The 19873-nt window shown below is 41.3% G+C and overlaps 1 protein-coding gene across 2 annotated transcripts in view; it reads left to right on the top strand.

Moving 5' to 3' along the window:
* LOC5579000 (exportin-6-A) overlaps positions 1 to 19873 on the top strand; it is a 46957-nt gene that overhangs the window by 14267 nt on the left and 12817 nt on the right. For both annotated transcript variants that reach the window (XM_021840735.1, XM_021840669.1), the window contains exon 4: positions 8755 to 10602. In XM_021840735.1, coding sequence (XP_021696427.1) covers positions 8755 to 10602 — 1848 coding nt within the window. The remainder of the gene's footprint in view (positions 1 to 8754; positions 10603 to 19873) is intronic.

Genomic DNA, 19873 nt, shown 5'->3' with positions numbered 1-19873 from the left:
GCCCGTCAGCTACCGACTGAAACACCTGACCCCTTTCAAATGTGTACACATCAAACGATCTCCCATACTCTGCCTACGGGCCAGGAGGCGGATGCAGCGAGCACGTACCGAGCAGGAGCGTGAAGAACGACGGGCGGTGTTCACCGCTGCCAAAGTCGCGCTGAAGTTCGAGATAAGGGCAAGCAAAAAGGCCTGCTTTGAGAGACTCTGTCAGAGTGCCAACGCGAACCCGTGGGGTGATGCCTACAGGATCGTTATGGCGAAGAGAGGAGGTGCAATTGCTCCTACGGAGCAATCTCCACAGATGCTGGAGGGGATCATCGAGGGGCTCTTTCCGCGCCACAACCCTAGCCCATGGCCTCCTTTTGTAGGACAGCCGGGGATTGGGGCTGGCGATGAGGATAGAGTAACCGATGAGGAACTTGTAGGGATTGCAAAATCCCTAAGCATGGGGAATGCACCAGGTCCGGACGGAGTTCCAAACCTGGCCCTCAAAGTCGCAATCTTGGAGGCTCCCGGTATGTTCAGATCTGCTATGCAGATATGCCTGGACGAGGGAGTATTTCCAGATGCGTGGAAGAGGCAGAGCCTGGTACTATTGCCAAAGGCGGGGAAACCACCTGGTGACCCGTCGGCGTATAGACCAATATGCTTGATTGACACGGCGGGGAAGGTGCTCGAGAAGATCATCCTCAACAGACTGTTGAGGTACACTGAGAGTGTAAATGGTCTCTCAAGCAACCAGTTCGGCTTCCGGAAAGGGAAGTCCACCGTAGACGCAATTCTGACGGTTAAGAAAACCGCTGAGATAGCACTCCAGCGTAAGAGGAGGGGAATTCGCTACTGCGCAGTAGTGACTCTGGATGTAAGGAACGCATTTAATAGTGCCAGTTGGGCGGCTATTGCCGATGCGCTCCTGCGTCTGGGGATACCCGAGTACCTGTACAAGATTCTCGGAAGTTACTTCCAGAATCGGGTATTAGTCTATGACACAGAGGTGGGTCGGAAGTGCTTTCACATAACCTCAGGAGTCCCGCAAGGTTCCATCCTGGGCCCGGTGTTATGGAATGTCATGTACGACGAGGTGTTGAGATTAAAATTCCCGGCGGGTGTGGTCATCGTTGGCTTTGCCGACGATATTACGCTGGAGGTCTACGGTGAATCGATCGAAGAAGTGGAATTGACTGCAGCCCACTCGATCGCAATTGTGGAGGAGTGGATGAGCTCCAGGAAACTGGAATTGGCTCATCACAAAACTGAGGCGGTTGTTGTCAACAACCGAAAGTCGGTGCAGCAAGCGGTGATCAGTGTAGGCGACTGCACGATCACTTCGAAGCGCTCCGTCAAACACTTGGGGGTGATGATCGACGATAAGCTTACCTTCGGTAGCCACGTCGATTATGCCTGCAAGAGAGCCTCCACAGCTATTGTGGCACTGTCTCGGATGATGTCCAATAGCTCTGCGGTGTACGCCAGCAAGCGAAAGCTTCTGGCCAGTGTCGTCTCGTCCATACTGAGGTATGGTGGCCCGGCTTGGGGCACGGCCTTAAGTACCAAGAGCTACCGTAGCAAGCTACACACTAAGCTCTTACGGTGAATTTCACCGTAATCTCAACAGCTGAACAGTTCGGTGAAAAAAAAAACACCGTAACTTCGTCGGAATTTAACGGATTCCGGTGATTTTTTACCGAATACTGTAAAAATTTACCGTACTCCGTTAATTTATTTTACCGAACTGTTCAGCTGTTGAGATTTTACAGGAATCCGTAAAATAATTTAAGTGTGTAGAGAGTACTTATAGGCTAATGTGCCTGAGGTTTGCGAGCGCGTACCGTACCGTGTCACACGATGCACTCTGCGTCATCACCGGTATGGTGCCTATTGGTATCCTTATCATGGAAGACATAGAGTGCTTCGAAATGCGCGGCACAAGAGGCATACGCAGGACTGCCAGACTGGCCTCCATGGTCAAATGGCAGCGTGCGTGGGACAGTTCCACCAAGGGAGTGCGGACTCACAGGTTGATTCCGAGGTTAGATATCTGGGTCAATAGGCGCCATGGGGAACTAACATTCCACCTAACACAGGTCTTTTCGGGCCATGGTTGCTTTAGACAGTATCTACACCGTTTCGGTCATGCGGGTTCTCCCGAATGTCCATTTTGTGCTGGTTTAGAGGAAACGGCGGAACACGTTTTGTTCGTGTGCCCGCGTTTCCGCACAATGCGTGACCGCATGTTAGCCACATGCGGTCGGGACACGACTCCGGACAATTTGATCCAGAGGATGTGTGAAGACGAGTTTTGCTGGAATGCCGTTTCATCGGCTATCACCCACATCGTCTCGGAACTGCAAAGGAGGTGGCGAGTAAACTCGAGGAGTGGCTAGTGCAGACGCTAAACAACAGGTGGTCCAAGGGTTCGCAGTCGGCTACGTAGGTCATACCGGTGCCCTACGGTCGATATCGACCCTTACAGCGATTAAGTGGCCGCGGGGAGAACATCCTGGTAGCGCTGCTGTCGTAGCGCCGGCCTACTGGGTTGGTACGAGCCTCTGGTTGTTCGGGGCAGGTGGAGGCCCCTTCGTCAGCAATCCCAGCTGGTGCTAGCTGATAGGGCCTGAGCCTTCAGTAGGTCAAATTGCGAAGCCCACAGTATCAGTTCTGCAGCTGGGCGCGGGCGTAGTGGTCGACCCTGCCCGCTTTCAGCGGACAACGGGAGGTGAGGACCACCTGGGAAGCTGGCAAAGCGCCAGCATGCTACCTTGGTGGACCCCCCTAAGCGTGTCATCGATGTTCGTTGCTGCATGGCTTCGCAGCTAACCTGGAGGATGCGATGTGCAATAGCCCCTCTCCGAAGCAATGCCTTCTTGGTGGTCCCGGAGAGACGAAGGGTTTGGCGGCAATGGAAATGGTTTAGTGGGTCGGGGGTGTAGTCCTGTTTACTGCTTGCATGTAGTAAATGGTCCCTAACCCCACACGGCGTCTGTTGAGCAGATTATCCCCCCATTTCTTAGAAGGAAAAAAAAAAATACCGGTAGACTAACCAACGCTTCTTACAATGAAACACTCTTGATGAACATCGTTGGTGATTGGGACAAGACAGCAACAGTAGCAGCAGCAGAAATAACAATAGTGAGTCAGTTGAAACAGCAATAAAATTAGATACCAAACTTCTGTACAGTGTCCACAGGGACGGAAGAGCCTAACAAATATCATAATAAAAAATACAAAGGCAAACAGAAAACATGAAAACAGACAGAAAAGCGGTAAGGTTGATTTTAGCCGCGTTAGCCGCGAGGACAGCAGAGCAAGAGTACATCACGGCATCGATTAAATCCCACTACGCGATACTGGACAAGCTGACGACGAAGTGCTATTTTCTGCATTTAAAATTGGCTCAGGAATATCCGGAAGGATTCCCATAATTCCTGACTAAGGTTATACGAGCGGAAGAATGCGAAGCCGACATGAGGAACAAGCTACACCGGAAAAAACTAGCAACAATGCGATCCAAGACGACTGAAAGTAACCGCGTTCCTACTCCGATTGTAGAATCCATTGAAGATTTCGCAGCGGATCACAGTAGAACACTTGACAAACCTCAACAAGGGGTTAGGATATGCGGTGGCTACGAAGCCTGACGTGGAGGAAATCATCGTAGACCTCGATACAACAGGACAACGCAGCAGGGCAGACAAGAACGAGAAGAGGATCGTGAAAGAACTTAAGGATAAACCAGTGTTCTGCATCAAGGCGAACAAAGGCAACGCGATCATCATCATGGACAAGACGAATTACGACGAACAAATGGCGAAAAGGATTAACGAAGGCCGCTACCCGGACTCATCAAGCTTACAGACAAAACCTCGAAGGACTGCAGGGCGATCATTGGCGAGGCTCGTTTGAAAGAGTCAAACCCCATGCTTCCACGGATTAAAGGACTTCCGAAGCCGGGAAAACAAATACGAGAAATCATTTCGGCCGATAGATCCCCCACTCATAAACTGGGATTCCAGAGTATGCCAAATCCATTCCCCATTAGGTCAGTTAAAAACACCCAGGAGTTCTCCCAGAAACTATTAGAGACAGGACACATCAAGGATGACGAGATGATGCTTTCTTTCGACGTAGCGGCTCTTTTCCCAAGCGTTTCAGTAAAGGATTCCCTATATCTTCTCGAGGACTGGTTTTTACCCCAAAGGATGGATGCAGCATGGAGGAAAGGTCAGGACATACATGAGGTTGACAAGATTGAGCATGGACGAGAACTACTTTCAATTTCGAGGAAATTTCTACAAGCAGATGAAAGGAGCCCCATGGTAAAGCCTCTCTCCCCGTTTTTGTGCGAACTGTTCATGGCGGATTTTGAGGAACTTTAAAAATAGGAGCATTATAAAGCAGAATGATCTAGCTAGATTTTTGGATACAATCGACAGCGTACACAAGGATATGAAGTTCACCCACGAGGAGGATTGGGATGGAAAACTACCGTTTTTGATCTACTTGTCACCAGGGAAGAAAGTTCATCTTACAACTTCGAAATCTGTAGGTTAGTCTTCACTGAGACTTGGCTTCGACCTGACATCGATACTGCAGAAATTTCGCCGGATTACGTTTTTTATCGATGCGACCGTAGCAGCTCTACTAGCCACTATACAAGAGGAGGTGGGGTTTTGATTGCCGTTAAGTGCCGCTTCAAATGCGAGTTAGTTCCGCTGTCGAGTTGTGAACATCTTGAGCAAGTGACTGTCCGAGTGAAGATGTCACACCGGTCACTCTATGTCGCGGCTGTATATCTTCCCCCGAATTCTCCCACCGATGTTTACTCTGCTCATGCAAGTGCGGTTGAACACATTGCGAACATCTCGTCCAAAAAGGATATCATTCTTTCGCTTGGTGACTTCAACCTTCCCAATCTGCGTTGGCAATTGGATGACGCTATGAACGGGTACATTCCATCAAACATTTCCTCTGAACCTGAACAGTCCCTTGTGGAGGCCATGTTTGCAATCGGTCTTCAACAAGTCTACAGTCTCGTAAACATCAACGACAGGTTGCTAGACTTGGCATTTGTTAGTCTGCCGGAATATCTTGACCTCACTCCTCCACCTATCCCACTTTTAACCATTGACAACCATCATATGCCCTTTGTTTTAATCTTTGATGAATGTGAGGAGTTGATATCTGAACCTGACGACTTCATCGAAAATTCCAATTTCAATTTTAATGCTTGTGATTACGACCAGCTGAACGAAGCACTTGCCGCCATTGACTGGAATGCTGTTCTACAGTGCGGCAGTGTGGATGAAATGCTAATCAGCTTCTACGACAAACTGTATGGAGTTTTCAACCAGCACGTTCCCCGAAAAAGGCGAATATTCACTTCAACATTCAGCAAGTCCTGGTGGAGTGTAGAACTGAGGTATCTGCGAAACATCTTAAGAAAGGCACGTAAACGGTTCTTCTTGACGAAATCCGAAGGTGAACGTGAAAACCTGCATGATGCGGAGATTGCATACAAAGAACTCTTACTATCTTCTCACGAAAACTATGTCAGCACGATCCAGACTAACGTGAAACAAAACCCTTCGTTATTCTGGGACTTTGTGAAAAAACAAAAAGGCACTATTCGCATCACCAGCAATGTCCATCTTAATGGTTCCAGCAGAGCAGCACCTGTTCCCCGTCGTGATTGTTTCGTTCACATCCCAACCATCGACATCTCGCTTCCTGTCATCCAGTTTTCCTGCAACGAAGTGTTAGAAGCTATCAATGAACTCGATGTTTCGAAAGGCCAGGGCACAGACGCCGTTCCCCCTCTCCTGTTAAGGAATTGCTCTACTACGTTAGCTGACCCTATCACCAAAATCTTCAATCGTTCTCTCAGTGAGAAGACATTTCCAGCATTGTGGAAACAGGCTTGCATTGTCCCTATTCACAAATATGGGAATTGCAGTTCTGTCTCTATCGTGGCGTTTCTATTCTGTGCTGCATGAGCAAAATATTTGAAAAAATGGTGCATAGCATACTGTACAATGTAGCAGTTCCGATCATCTCCAACACTCAACATGGCTTCATGAGGCGCAGGTCCACAACATCAAATCTCGTGTCCTACGTTACCACACTATCTCGTGAATTGGAGCATAGACGTCAAGTTGATTCCGTTTATATCGATTTCGCAAAGGCTTTTGACACCGTTCCACATGTTACAATCGTCAATAAAATGAAGCATATCGGATTTCCGGATTGGATCATAGAGTGGCTACGTTCGTATTTATCAGACCGATCCGCATACGTGGTGATCAACTCTGCGAGATCTCGATCGTTCGCCATCACATCGGGCGTACCTCAGGGTAGCGTTCTTGGACCGTTGCTATTCAACATATTTGTAAACGACTTAAGTCTTTCACTGTCGTCGTTCGTTCTATCATTTGCTGACGATAGGAAGATGTACCGTACAATATTTTCGCAGCTGGACTGTGTAACACTTCAAGAGGATGTTAATACGCTGCTGATATGGTGCGGTGATAATGGAATGCGCGTCAACGGTACCAAGTGTAAGGTTATTTCCTTCAGTAGATGCAGTGACAAAACCGTTTTTGAATACTCAATCGATTCGGTTCTTCTGCAAAGGGTGACGTCTATCTGCGACTTGGGCGTTATCATCGACGAAAAGCTAAAATTCAACGAACACATAGGGGTTATCGCGATCAAAGCCTTTTCCGCTCTTGGATTTATTCGTCGGCATGCTGCAGATTACACAGACATTTATGCACTGAAAATTCTCTACTGCTCACTAGTACGTAGTATACTTGAATACGCTGCTCCCGTATGGTGTCCTTATTATTCTACGCTGGTTCTCAAAATTGAACGTGTACAAAGGAGATTCATTAGATTTGCACTACGCAATCTTCCGTGGAATTATCCCGTCCATCTTCCGCCTTATCCAGACCGATGCCGCTTGATCGGTTTGGAGACTCTATCACAACGACGTGTTTCGATGCAGTGTGTGTTCATTTTCGACATCATTCAGAGCAACATCGACAGCCCTGTGCTCCTTGGACAAATCCCTTTGTACGTGCCACCCCGTCAGCTTCGTTACTCCTCGATGCTAGCAATACCACACCATCGGACGAATTATGGCCATTTTAATGCACTTGACTTTTGCCTACGAGAATTCAACAGATTCAGCGATTCGTTCGATTTCAATGTGTCAAAAAATGTTTTTAGGTTTTTAGTTAATAGGATAAGAGATAGAATTTAAGTAAAGTACATATTATTAAGTTTTCAGTCTGTGTGACGTGTGACGGTGAATAAATAAATAAATAAATAAACCTACAAATACCCAGCGAGTCATCCCCTACACATCGAATCATTCGTTCCAGCATAAGATGGCAGCATTTCACCACATGATCCACAGGATGCAAACTCTACCCTTCAGCGAAGACGGAAAGACCAAGGAACTGGAATACATCTACGAGCCGGCAAGAATAAACTGATACAAGGAAAGGATGATAAAAGCCATCATCGCCAAAAAGGAAAGACATCCAATTCGGAGTGCTTTCACGACACTCACCCCTATCACCGAACCCATGAGGAGAGTCTCCATCCCATACGATATACACATCAGCAAACAGCTCCGCCCGAAGCTAAGAAATTTGGTGTTTTCCAGTAGAGACAGCCAACTTAAGACTTCGTTGGCTCTACCAAGGATCTGATAAACACATTAAACAAGGCTGGTGTTTACAAAATCAGTTGCTGTCACTGCAGCAAGGTCTACGTTGGTCAAACAAGCGGTCTCTCGAGGTTAGATTCAAGGAACACTTAGCGGAAATAGAAAAAGCTCAGAAGACGATAGACAAGGGGATGACTTACGATTTCAAATCTTAGGTAGCAGAACATGTGTTTTCAAAGGGTCATACAATTACGACAACGATGACAACCGATATCAAAATTTTACGAAATGTCTCTTCTCCTTGGAAATTGGATGTGACGGAGAGTCTGGAAATTTGCAAACAGCTGCCTACGACAATTCAACTTGATACCAACTAATCGTTCCCGTGATGTACCTTACAGCTCTTAAATTTAAAATTTAGAAAGGATTGCCAACAATACGATGATAAAGTCAGTTTGGGTATTTTCATAAACTACAAGATTGTAAAGCCACAAAGTGGAAAGGTAATTTAAAAATTCGATTCTAGTCCAAACGAAGGTCTATGGATCTCCTAGTCGGCTATTCGTTGATGATCATGGATTTCATTTCAAGCTCCTCGTCAATCGTCAAGCCGCCTGAAAACAAGAGGAGCTGAGAATACATGCAAACATTCACAATGGATTCCGCCGGATGATCTTAGAAAGCAACATCACGTATTCTTTGATCTACCGACAAATAAAGAGATTTCAGAGGCCTCGCAGGAGATTTAGAAATAGTGTATTCGTGCTCAAATTCTCGTTCATATTTCAATTCTTCGTCCACACGCACATATTTTTTTTTAAACGATGAATTTGCAAACTATCGAACAGGTCAGAAAAAAAAATGGGAAAGTTATCGCCAAAAGTTTGGTGAAGGTTGTCCTTAAAACGTGCAGCTTTAACTGATTGAAAAACAAGTAAACCATACACAATTCTTAGATCACTTCCTATCGCTTTTATACATATAAAAAGATCTTAGAATTGTAGCTAACTCTGACGTAGGCTTACAGTTCGTACCATTTCAATAAACATACTCCAATGCGCTTCCATTTTCTCTTCCAGAACGAAACCGAGCTGCAGCACTTCTTCAACCAGTGCATCGACACGATCGCCCTCATCGCGGAGATCGAACCCATCCGGGTGTACGATATGGCGTTCTCCGAGTTCGCATCCGATGCCAGCGGTCCGTACGGCCAAGTGCTGTCCACCGTTGCCGGCATGTTGCTAAACGGGACCAGCTACATTTCACCTCGGCCCGCCCATCCGCTGCTGGACGAAGAAAGCCGATCCGCGCTGCGGTGCAAGTTCCGTGATTTCATTTCGCTGTGCCAAATCATTGCTCGGGTTAGCCCGTTGCTGCACGAACGCTCGGAGAAGATCAGCGCCTCGATGGGACGGCTGATCGAGGATCTCGTCAAGCTGGTGGAGATGGTGTCGAGCGCCTCGGGTGATCCACTGGAGTACTTCTTCGTGAATTTGCAACCCCTGGCCGGGGAGCTGGCGGATGTGATCGGACAGACGCTGATCACTTTGCGAAGTCTACTGATCGTAACGCACATTCCATTTGGGGAAGCCGAAATGATGCATTTTCTCGGTTGCATTCCGAGGTTTTTGTCACCTCCGCAGAAGGTCAAACGGGACCAACTGAAGACGCTGACCAGTGCAGCGGCACAGCTTTTACTCAGTGTCAGTGCCAATCTGCGGCCGAAGTACCTTGTCCAGCTGATCAAACCGCTGGTGCATAGTGATTTGAGGCATTTAGAGCGATCGACAGCGCTGACGATGCGGCTGGCAATTTGTAATTGCTTCGTGCTACCATGGGCCGGGTGTTCGGCAGCGGAGCAGAACTTCGAAGGTCGAGCTGCCCTTCTACAGGAATACATTGCATTTATAGCCGGTGATTTGATTAGGTTAGATTTGGGCCATACGTTTAGCAGTAGTAATCCTTCGTTGGACTACGGGCAGGAGGAGAAGATCGTGACGGTAGCCACAGTCGTACTTAGCACTCTGCGGGATCTGCTGGAGTACTACCAAGAGCAAAGCAGTTCCGTCAAGCAGATGCTAGCGGCCGCATACCGACCTGTGATAGAGAAAACGCTAGCCATCTATAGTGCAGCCAGCAGCAAGAATTGCGTGTTGATTGAGAAGATATTCGAGTTTTGTCTGGGAATTTTGAGGACCTTACAGGTCCAGTTGGGCCAAGTATTCTTGAAGAATATCATCCTACTGTTCCTGGGGAAGACCAAAACGGAACAGATCAGTTCGCAGCGTTTCCGTTCGCTGGTCATTTTGCTCAAAATGTTCCTTCTAATCGTAGAACAACCAGGCAATGCTTCGCTACTGCCAGACATATTGAACTTTTCGATCGAGCACGTACTGCCGATGGTATTCTCAAACGAATTCATGTGCAAAAGTGAACAAAGTGGCCATGCCGACGTTAGTTTATCGCTGTATCAGCTGTTCAACGGAATACTGCTGCAACGGTGGCAGTACTTCTACAAATCGAGTGTGCTAAAACAGTTGACTCCGAGCTCTTCGGGGAACATTCAGCAGCCACAGTCGGCGCTGGAACATCCGGAACAGTTTGCGGCCATTATGAATGCTTACGGTCAGGCGATCGTATGCGGAAACGATCCACACATAACACGTGCCACTCTGCAATCGTTGGAAGCGTTAAACGACCGGTGGAAACTTTACCAGCGGGAGTTTTTCCGCGAGAATCTGCTGCAATCGTTCGAAGCTGCCATCATCAAGGCTCTGGTGGCTCCGGAGGGAATATTGCACTACGAGCTGTTTCTGGCTGTGCTGTTCAGCATGGGTCAGGTGGAGACGAAGCGACTGCACGAGACGTTCACCGGGATCGGCTTTCCGGCGGAATCGCAACAGGTCGAGGAGGTCTGCTTGGCTTCGGTAAGTGTTTTGGGATTTTTTTGATGAAATTTATTTGTGGGAGCTTCGGGTAACATGTTTATGGGTGATTTTACAAACAGTTGTGATTACGTGGTTCAATGTAAGAAGCGTGTCGGGATGACCGCAGGTGGATGATAGAATCTGAATGATCGAAGTACTTGCAAGCCAATTTTTTTTGCTCGAGTGCAGCAGTGAAACGATCCTCACATTCTTGCTGTTTAGGGAACATTTTTTACTCAACAATAGATCCGTTAGAAGTCAAAACCAACTAATTCTTTTAAAAAACAGCAAGAATAAAGGTGAAAGTAATACAAATTTTGACTTCTGCTCTGAATACAAACAATATGGAGGGATACAAGTAGGTACAGTGACCGGCGAAAAAAACGATCATGTTAGCGTTGTTCATACGAAATGACTAAGTTAATGTCTTGGATCTTGGCAACTAGAGCTCCGAAAGCTGATCTCCCACTTTAAAGTTATTGCAAATGCCCCATTTTATAATAATGTTTTGCTATTTTTTTTCATTTTGAAGTATTTTAGAAACGAAAGGATTTAGAGCAATAAACCCTTTGGCAAAAATGTTTGATTTAACGAGAGAAACAAGTAATGTAGAACAATTTTTTTTCTGTAAATTCATACTTTTCAAAATATATCAAAACCAAAATTTTGACATTTCTTTGAATATTACAATAATACAATAATTTCAAAGTGTGTGATCAAAATGGTGTGAATTAGTACCCTTTTTATTTTAAACTTAGGGGAGGGATTATTAGAGTATGTTTAAAACTACAAATTGAACTTTAACACTTCACTTTTTCAAAAAAATAAAGTTCTAAAATCACTAGTAAGACAAGCAAATACCTTTAAACTCTAATATGTGTTGCTTATCTTGACAGATAGGCCTATTTCGTCTGTGACTTACAGACTTCTTCAGTGCCGAGTGCTCGACTTCCTGGTGTGAATTCAAGATCCAAGTTGCCTAACTTGGCCATTTTAAATGAAAATCGGCAAAATGATCTATTTTCGTCGGCCACTGTATGTTACTCCCATCAATTGGAAGTAATATTTGAATCATTGGAATGCTAAAGCAATAGTTGGTCCGTAAATTCCTTCTGTTCTGGGATAACAGTTGATTACGACTGTTAAAAGAAATCGTTTACAGGGTGTCTACTACCTGAAAAAACCTGGAAAACCTGGAATTATCAGGGATTTTTTTTCAACCTGAAAAAACCTGGAATTCTCAGGGAATTTCGGCCATAATCCAGGGAAATTTAGTTGAGTCAGTGATACAAGGTAGAATATATCCTTTTTGTGACAGAAATTCTTTTCAATCATAAAAATTTTCGGCTGCGCCGCACAGTGCTTCGTCCCTTGGACAAAAGTAAAAAAAATCAACTTTCCTATTCGAAAGAATCAAGTAGGCCATGATGTTGACATATGTTTTGAGCGTGTAATACAGATACTAGAAAGTTCGTGCGCTTATCAAAACGAACCAAAACACCACGTGTTGACAAGTTGTTTCATCGTTATATATAATTCATTGTTTTTATATCAATCAAATCCCTTTTTAATTTGCTTTATTCCCATACTAATCACATTTCAAAGTGAAAGCCGTTAAGGATTGTGTTGAAACTATTAAGTAGGAGTCATTCCGTTTAATTTTCTGTGATATATTTTAAAAATTGTAGAAAAAGATGCTGTTGAACAATAAGCTCTTTAATACAGAAGAAAATTAAAACTCCTATCTTCTTCTAGCCCATACAAAAAAGTACCTCAAAGTACCTTTCTGAAATCCACTTTAAAGTAAAAATTGTAGTATTTTTAAAATTCTGAAAGTAATTCCAGCTGCATATGTTTGCCGATTGTATGTCATTTTATGATTTTTAGGTTATGCTGCTACAATCATCAATAAAGATTGTTTCAAGCAATGGTATTCTGCCAATCCACGTATTCGAAAAAATCATGTTGTGGATTTCATGTACGGTTGTTATAGCACTGATTCTTTCTCCCAGATATTTGAAAACAAGCTAAATACGTTTAGTAAATTTTATTGCTGCATAATACACCAAAAATGGGCTAAATATAGAAGATCATGCGATATTTTTGTGAAGCAAAACTCAGACTGATTAGCAAAGCCAGTTTTGCTTTCGCGCAAACAGAAAATTGATGATGCAGAGTTTTACAATTCGGTTGTAAAGGCTGGCATGGGAAGGCCTTACATACCGTTCAATGAATGTTCATGAAAAACCTATATATATCTTATCAACAATAATGAACTTGAAGAGCTCGCGTCCGTAGCCTATGTATCGAATTGTTTCTAATAATCATCAAACAGAAACCCACGATATTTCAACTTTCTTTGTAGAAAAGAAGATAATGATTCGATTGATATGTTTTTGGATTTCTAATAGCTGGTAGATGAATTGTATTGCTAATACAAATAAATTTTATATAACCTTTTTTGTTGGGTTTGGTTTTAGTCGTTGGAATAATCCGTGCTTTAATATGTTTATAAAAACGTGATTATTAAGACACTTTTACATTTACGCATACCTCATACATCGTTTATGCAAACGACTCAAGTACTTTTGCGTTTTTATTTTAAACATTTATTCAAAATCGAACACTGTTCTATGGTGTCAAATGTAAAACATGGCGTATAAGCCACTCATGCCATTACTGATGTAATATGTGTCATTCATGCCAATAATGAGATTTTTTTGTGTATAACGACTTTCTCCTCAACTTCGTAGGGCAAAACCGCATAAAACATCCAGTTCTGACTTTTGTCCCCAAGTGCCAAACGTTCGAAGCACTGTGCGCCGCTGTCAAGAAACTACTAGATATGTTCAGTCCTCAAATTTTGTCAAACTCTAATCCTAACTTAAGATTAGAAAGTTGGGAAAGGCAAGTATAGTTCCCATTTACAATTGTGTGTCGTTCATGAGCATATGAAACTTGTTTGAAAACAATCTAAATTTGTTCAGAAAAAAGGTTTTTCGACTATTCCATAAATTCTGAAGGAAATTTCCAGGAATGCTTCAGGTATTCTAGTGATTATTTATGGAATATCTATAAACTTCTCGAGGGATGCTATCAGCAATTTTTTAAAGAGATGCTCAAATGAATTCCTTCAAAAATTTTGTCAAGAAAATCGTAGAGCTTTGCAACATTATTACCTCTAATTATTACCTCTAACCTAATTTTCACATCGATCACTCTGAAAAAAAAGTGATTATCTCAGGATTTCTTCCAAATGTTTTTCAACTGATTCATTCAGCGATTTTTTCAGTTGTTACTTCTATGAGATATATCACATATCCTAATGAAGTTCTTCTACATTTCCATAGTTTCGATAACGCCGATTTTTTCATTTTTCATATGTATTCTATACAATTGCTTAGAATTGTTTCTTTCAGACATTATTCGATGAAATATTTTATGATTTTGTTCCAAAAATTCCTCAAAAATTGACCTGGAATTCCTTATTAGGTTCCCCCAGAAATTTCTCTCAGCATTTCTACAAACTATAATTGATATGGTTCAAACATTTGTCTAATAATTTTTCAAATAATATTTCCAATCTCCATGGATTCTTCAAAACTTCATTCAAGGTTTCGCATCAGAAAATCCTAAGAATGATTTCATCAAGAATACAGTAGTATTTTCAAAGATCCTCGTAAGAATTCATCAAGGCATACTTAGAACACAAACAAAAATTTTCTTTAGAAATTCCACGCGGATTTTTCTCAAAATTTCTTCCAAACAAATCTGAATAAAACCCTTGACATTTTCCTAGAGAAATTTCTGGAAGACAGACTAGAATTTTTTTTAGATTTCTTCAGGAAATAAAAAAAAATAACAGGAATTACTAAATGAATTTTGAATTTTGAAGATGCTCTAAATGGGAATGTCGAAGAGAGTCCTAATGAAATCAATGGATACATTTCTTGAGAACCTGAAGTCTCGGGAAATTTCTTCTACGGTCTTTGGAGGGAGTCCTGATGGAATTTCCGAAGTAGTTTCTATGGTTATTCCCAGAAAAACTCCAGATTGAGTTCTTGAAGGTATCCAAAACTAAATTTTCTAGGAATAGCTTCTTAGAAATTTCTTGAAAAACCACAAAACAAACTCGTGAGATGTGGAAGAAATCCACAGTAAAACAAGCAGGATAACTTGTCGTAACGTCAAAGGACTCCAAAAAATTCTTAAAATCATTCTTAGAGGACTATCCGTTCAAATGAGGAATTAAAATCTCACGACGTGGTTCATGTTGGGTTTCTTTTCATATTCGTGATAAATGACTGTTTTATATTCTTTTTGGTTCATGTCTGTTTTTTTCAGGCAAGAGGTATTTAAAATTCTATTTCCATCAAATGCTACCAGACCCAATTTCCCCAAGACAAAATCTTAAAAAAAAAAACAAAACGCCCTCTAGAGAAATTTTGTGGGTGTATCGTTGATGTCCATAATACAAAATCCCATTTCAAGGGAAAGATTTTTTCCCTTAAGGCTCAAGAATCCATCATTCAATCATCAGCAATCATCAGAAATAAAAACAGTTTAATCGTTCATTTTAAAAGATACACGTATGAAAAATTATCACTGCATTACAGATAGCAAGCGCAATGCAATGATAGATTTTCATAAACATTGCTTCGGTTTTGAGCAAAAAAACTGGTTTTGAAAATTTGTAAAACGATGATGGTTATTTTTCTCTTAAGTTCGGATATACTATTTTCTTCATCTCTGATTTTGAGGTATTTTTAGATTATTTGATAAAAATAATTGTTTTTTTTATGGAAATAAAAAAAATCATGCATTTTGGAGAATTTATACAACCTGGAAATTTGTTGACCTGGAAAAACCTGGAAATCTCAGGGAATTTCATTTCTGTAAATGAGTAGACACCCTGGTTTAGTTGTGGGAACAAAACGCACAAATCTTAGAAAGAATTTCTAGGAATCTTAATGTATCAGATGCTTTGTCGCGTTATGATATATCTTATTGGCGCAGTATCCATCGAATTCAATTCACATATACAGAGCCGTAGCGTGGCCTCATGGCGCCCTTGGCGAACCGACATTTAGGCGCCCCTATAAAGCTCAGTTTTTTTCTTTTTTTCATTATACTAGTTATTATTTGCGAAATTCTTGAAGTCTTTGTTAAGATTGTTCATATAAATCTTCAAGGATCATGCTAACGCTATTTATTAAACTTTGAAGAGGAACATTGAATGATCGGATAAAATTATGTGAAAACCAGGATAAAAAATACAATACAAAAACAATATAATGTATTGTAACAGTACGATTCAATATATTGGAAATACAATACAGTATATTGTAAAATGGCAATACAATAGGGTCCTAAAGCCCTGTCCCAATTTTAGTGCCAAACGCTGAAGATTAGGTCAACAACACATGTTTACTCAATTTTCTAATGTTTTCCCTTTGTTTAAGTCCAATAAACATTGTTTTATGTTTTTTTAGATGTTATCACACCCCTTGGCTTAAACTCAAATTTTGGGTGAATTTTGTTTTCCGTGTTCCTTCCGAAATGTCAGATAAGAACAACCCCAGTGCTAAAACTAAAAGCCCTGTGGTGTTTTTGTCGACTAAGCGAACGTCAAACATGATCAAAAGTGTCAAGGTTCATTTGTAGACCCAGTTTTAAAATTTAAGTTTAAACATGATATTGACTTCGCAGCACCAATCTGGAGTTCGTCGGTTGAACTTCCGAAGCGAAGTTTTGAACGAATTAACTGTCATTGCTCTGCCGGCTAGGCTTTTATCTCGACTGTTTTTGAAAACAGTCCAACATCACGTCGACGGAAGAAGTTTCACCACAACGGAGGATTTGTCAGTTCGAGCGCAAAATCCATCCATCCCATTGAAAATGTGTTGGCGGTGCTTAAGGTGCAACTGTTTGCTATCCATAAATGATGATCAATTTTGTAGTTTTAAAGATGTATTGGTTCTACCGGTGGTGAAAAGTATAGAATTTGTATTTTTTATGGATTGTCCCCCAACTTACCGGATATTCATGCCATCAGTAGCAAAAGAATTTTATTTCCTATAGAAGTAAAGATATTTATCATGGTTGCATTCGTCGTTACAGCTAATTTCAAATGACTTCTACAAAACTTACTTACTTTTTGATTTTTTTTCATCAAACATTTCTTGCTTTCTGAACTTGTTTTGTTTACTTCTTTCAGCCAAGCTACACAAAAAAAAGCAACAGTTGTTTTATGCGAAAATAGGAATTTGACCAAAATTGTAAGGTATAAATCCAATAAAAAACAATACAGTGTTCTGTTACAATATATTATATTGTTTTTGAATTGTATATTCAAACAAGAATAACGTTGCTTCGAAATTCAATTACATAACGCTGTATTGTATCCAATACGTTATATTGTACATACATGAATGGTTTATTCCATTCACTGAATGGTACGGTTTTTCCGGGAAGTCATACATAATATACCAAATTGTATTCTTGAAAGGACTGTCTGATAGCCTGGAGGTTAATACATTTTCTGAAACATTTCCTGTTTATATGGCCAGTGATTAATCTCTAGAAGTTTCTGGGAGCTACCATTTTTTTTTCTTTGAAATTTCTATGTACTGCATATTGTCAAAGAATAGCTAGACAATAGGGTCCTAAAGCCCTGTCCCAATTTTAGTGCCAAACGCTTGAGTTTAGGCCAAAACACATGTTTACTCAATTTTTTAATGTTTCTCGTTGGTTTAAGTCTAAAAAACATTTTTTCATGTTGCTTTAGATTTTGTCACACCCCTTGGCTTGAACTCAAATTTTAGGTATGTTTTGTTTTCCGTGTCCCTTTCAAAATGTCAATTAGAACAAAGAATCTTTCTTAAAATTCTGTCTAAAACATGTCTGGTTCTGGTGTAACTATAGGTAGGTGGAAATTATGACCAAGATTTTCTAGTAAAAATTAGGTTTATATGAATCCTGCTGTTTTAATGCAATTCATCTCAGAATCCAAATATGACCGACATTTACCCAATCATCGTTTAAAACGCATTTTACGGAAGAAATAGTAAACTAACGATCCAAATTTTCTTATTGCATGCTTTCGGTTAGTGCACAAAACGCTAAAATAAAAATTTTGCTTTTGTTTGTAGCTTATTTCTGAAGATTTGTATCTTCAAAGTTTTGATCCAATATATAAGTTATATGATAAGCTGCTCAACCTTAATTTCGAATTGGTTGTCCATAATCTTTGTGTTTTCTAGATAATGATTTTTGGGTGAAGTAATCTACAAATCATTTCTCTAGCATTAGACAGTTTTTTTTTATTAAACATATTGATAAGTCTGATATTTCTCACAGTAGATTTAAATTACCTTACTAATTTTTCAGCATCTTGCTTTCAATATATACAGTGGAGATTCGCTCGTTGGGTGTTCGCTACATGGAATGACTCGATGGTTGGATGTTCGTTGGTTGAAAAAAATTCCAACTAAAAAGCACTCGAATGTCAGGAGAAGATGTCAAACTAATTTTGACGTCTGACTACCGTCGCATTGAAATCTCCATATATAGAACAAATGTGTATGTATATGTGCGTTTCGTGACGATTTGCGTTCCGAATGCGTTAGTCTGGAGCATTTTCACCAGCTGTCAGTCGTTTCAACTAACGGGTCGGATTCGTTAGATGGAAGGCAGTCGTGTTCCAACCAGCGAATCCCCGCTGTATTTCAATAGCTATTCAAAGCTATTATACGGCTAATTTAGGGTATGTTAGCAGTATATTAGCACGGAAGGTGAATTAAAGTTCTATATGATAACTTGGGTATAGCGTCCTTAAATATGTATCTTTCAAAATTTCACCAAGAAGGTATGTCACGCATTTCGGCGCCCCCTAATGGCTGGCGCCCTTGGCGGGTGCCAACCTGGCCAACCACACGCTACGGCACTGCACATATATTCAATTATATATTCAATTTACATATCAATCTACATATCAAACCAAGCACAGTGGCTCGACCTGGAAGATTGGCATGTTGAGAAGGCTGACGGGAATTCGGCTGGTTGACGCTGAACGGGGTGAAGAGGTCATTTGCCAGACGACTCAGGACTACGTGAACAAACTACATATATAGTGGTTTTCACGCCCGATGGTATGGGTGCCCTAGTGTAGATGTAGTTGTGAACCTTAGAGGAAAACAATATGCACTCTGTCTCGAAAAACACCCAGAATGCGTGTATAAATTTTTCAAATTGGGTAATATTTCCATATGCATTTTGATGAGTCTGGAAAGCGTGTGCAAGTTTCTTTGAGGAAAACATAAACAAACTGTGTATGACGAGCGTATGCTAGTCTACGTGTGTTCAAATGTCACTAAGCTCTATACGACGAGTCAACCACTCACGGAGGTAGAATTCTCGCGTTTAGTATCATAAGGGCGTATCTGCAGTTTTGGCGGGAAATGAGATTTCGTAATATTTGAATTCTATAGGTCCAAAATTATAACCCTACCAAAAATTATTACTAAAAACATTCTAGAAATACCATATTTTCAAAAACATAATTTGACGTAACTACAGAACTGCAATGGGAAAAAAGATACGTCAGGCGTAACTTTTCTGGTCATCATCTGTTGAAGTTACGCCAAGTGCGATACTATTCCGTGTTTACAAAATGTCTAACAGAAAATATTTGCTGCTCCGTATAAGTTCTTCATTTTACACACGATATGGCGCAGTTGCTTAAATTCGATGCATTCGAGGATGTAGTATGGTTTACACCTGAAGAAATGGTGAAGAAATATACTGCAGTTGTAGGTGAGTGATGTTGAAAAACCAGTCAAAACATTTTTCAGTAAATTTATGTTATCATCATTGAAAACAGCACAGCGGATTCTAGTACACAGCGGATTCTAATACACAGCGGATTCCCGTACAGTCAATGTTGTAGGAACAGAAAAGGACAATCTGGAACCAGTGTAGAATAACTCGTAATAATTCGATCAAATTCTGGTTGAAAATTGACAAACTTTCCTTGTATCTTAGCTGTAAACGATACATGAACACCAACATGGTATTATCGAAGAAAGTTTTGTTTCATTATTTGTAAATATGTCCTAAGTGTACGTACTTCAGAAGCTGGTTCGATTCCAGTAGGCATGAAATTTTAACAAAAAGTTATTAGAGTCTCTCAGAATCTGTTTGGTGCTATAAAAATTGTTAATTTATCAAAAACTTATGATTTTGCTTCGTGGCGTAACTTTTTCCAATGCGA

This window comes from Aedes aegypti, chromosome 1 (assembly GCF_002204515.2).
Source record: "Aedes aegypti strain LVP_AGWG chromosome 1, AaegL5.0 Primary Assembly, whole genome shotgun sequence".
NCBI lineage: Eukaryota > Metazoa > Arthropoda > Insecta > Diptera > Culicidae > Aedes > Aedes aegypti.
The sequence above is the reverse complement of the archived record's forward strand: the minus strand, read 5'-3'. Positions and strand labels throughout refer to the sequence as shown.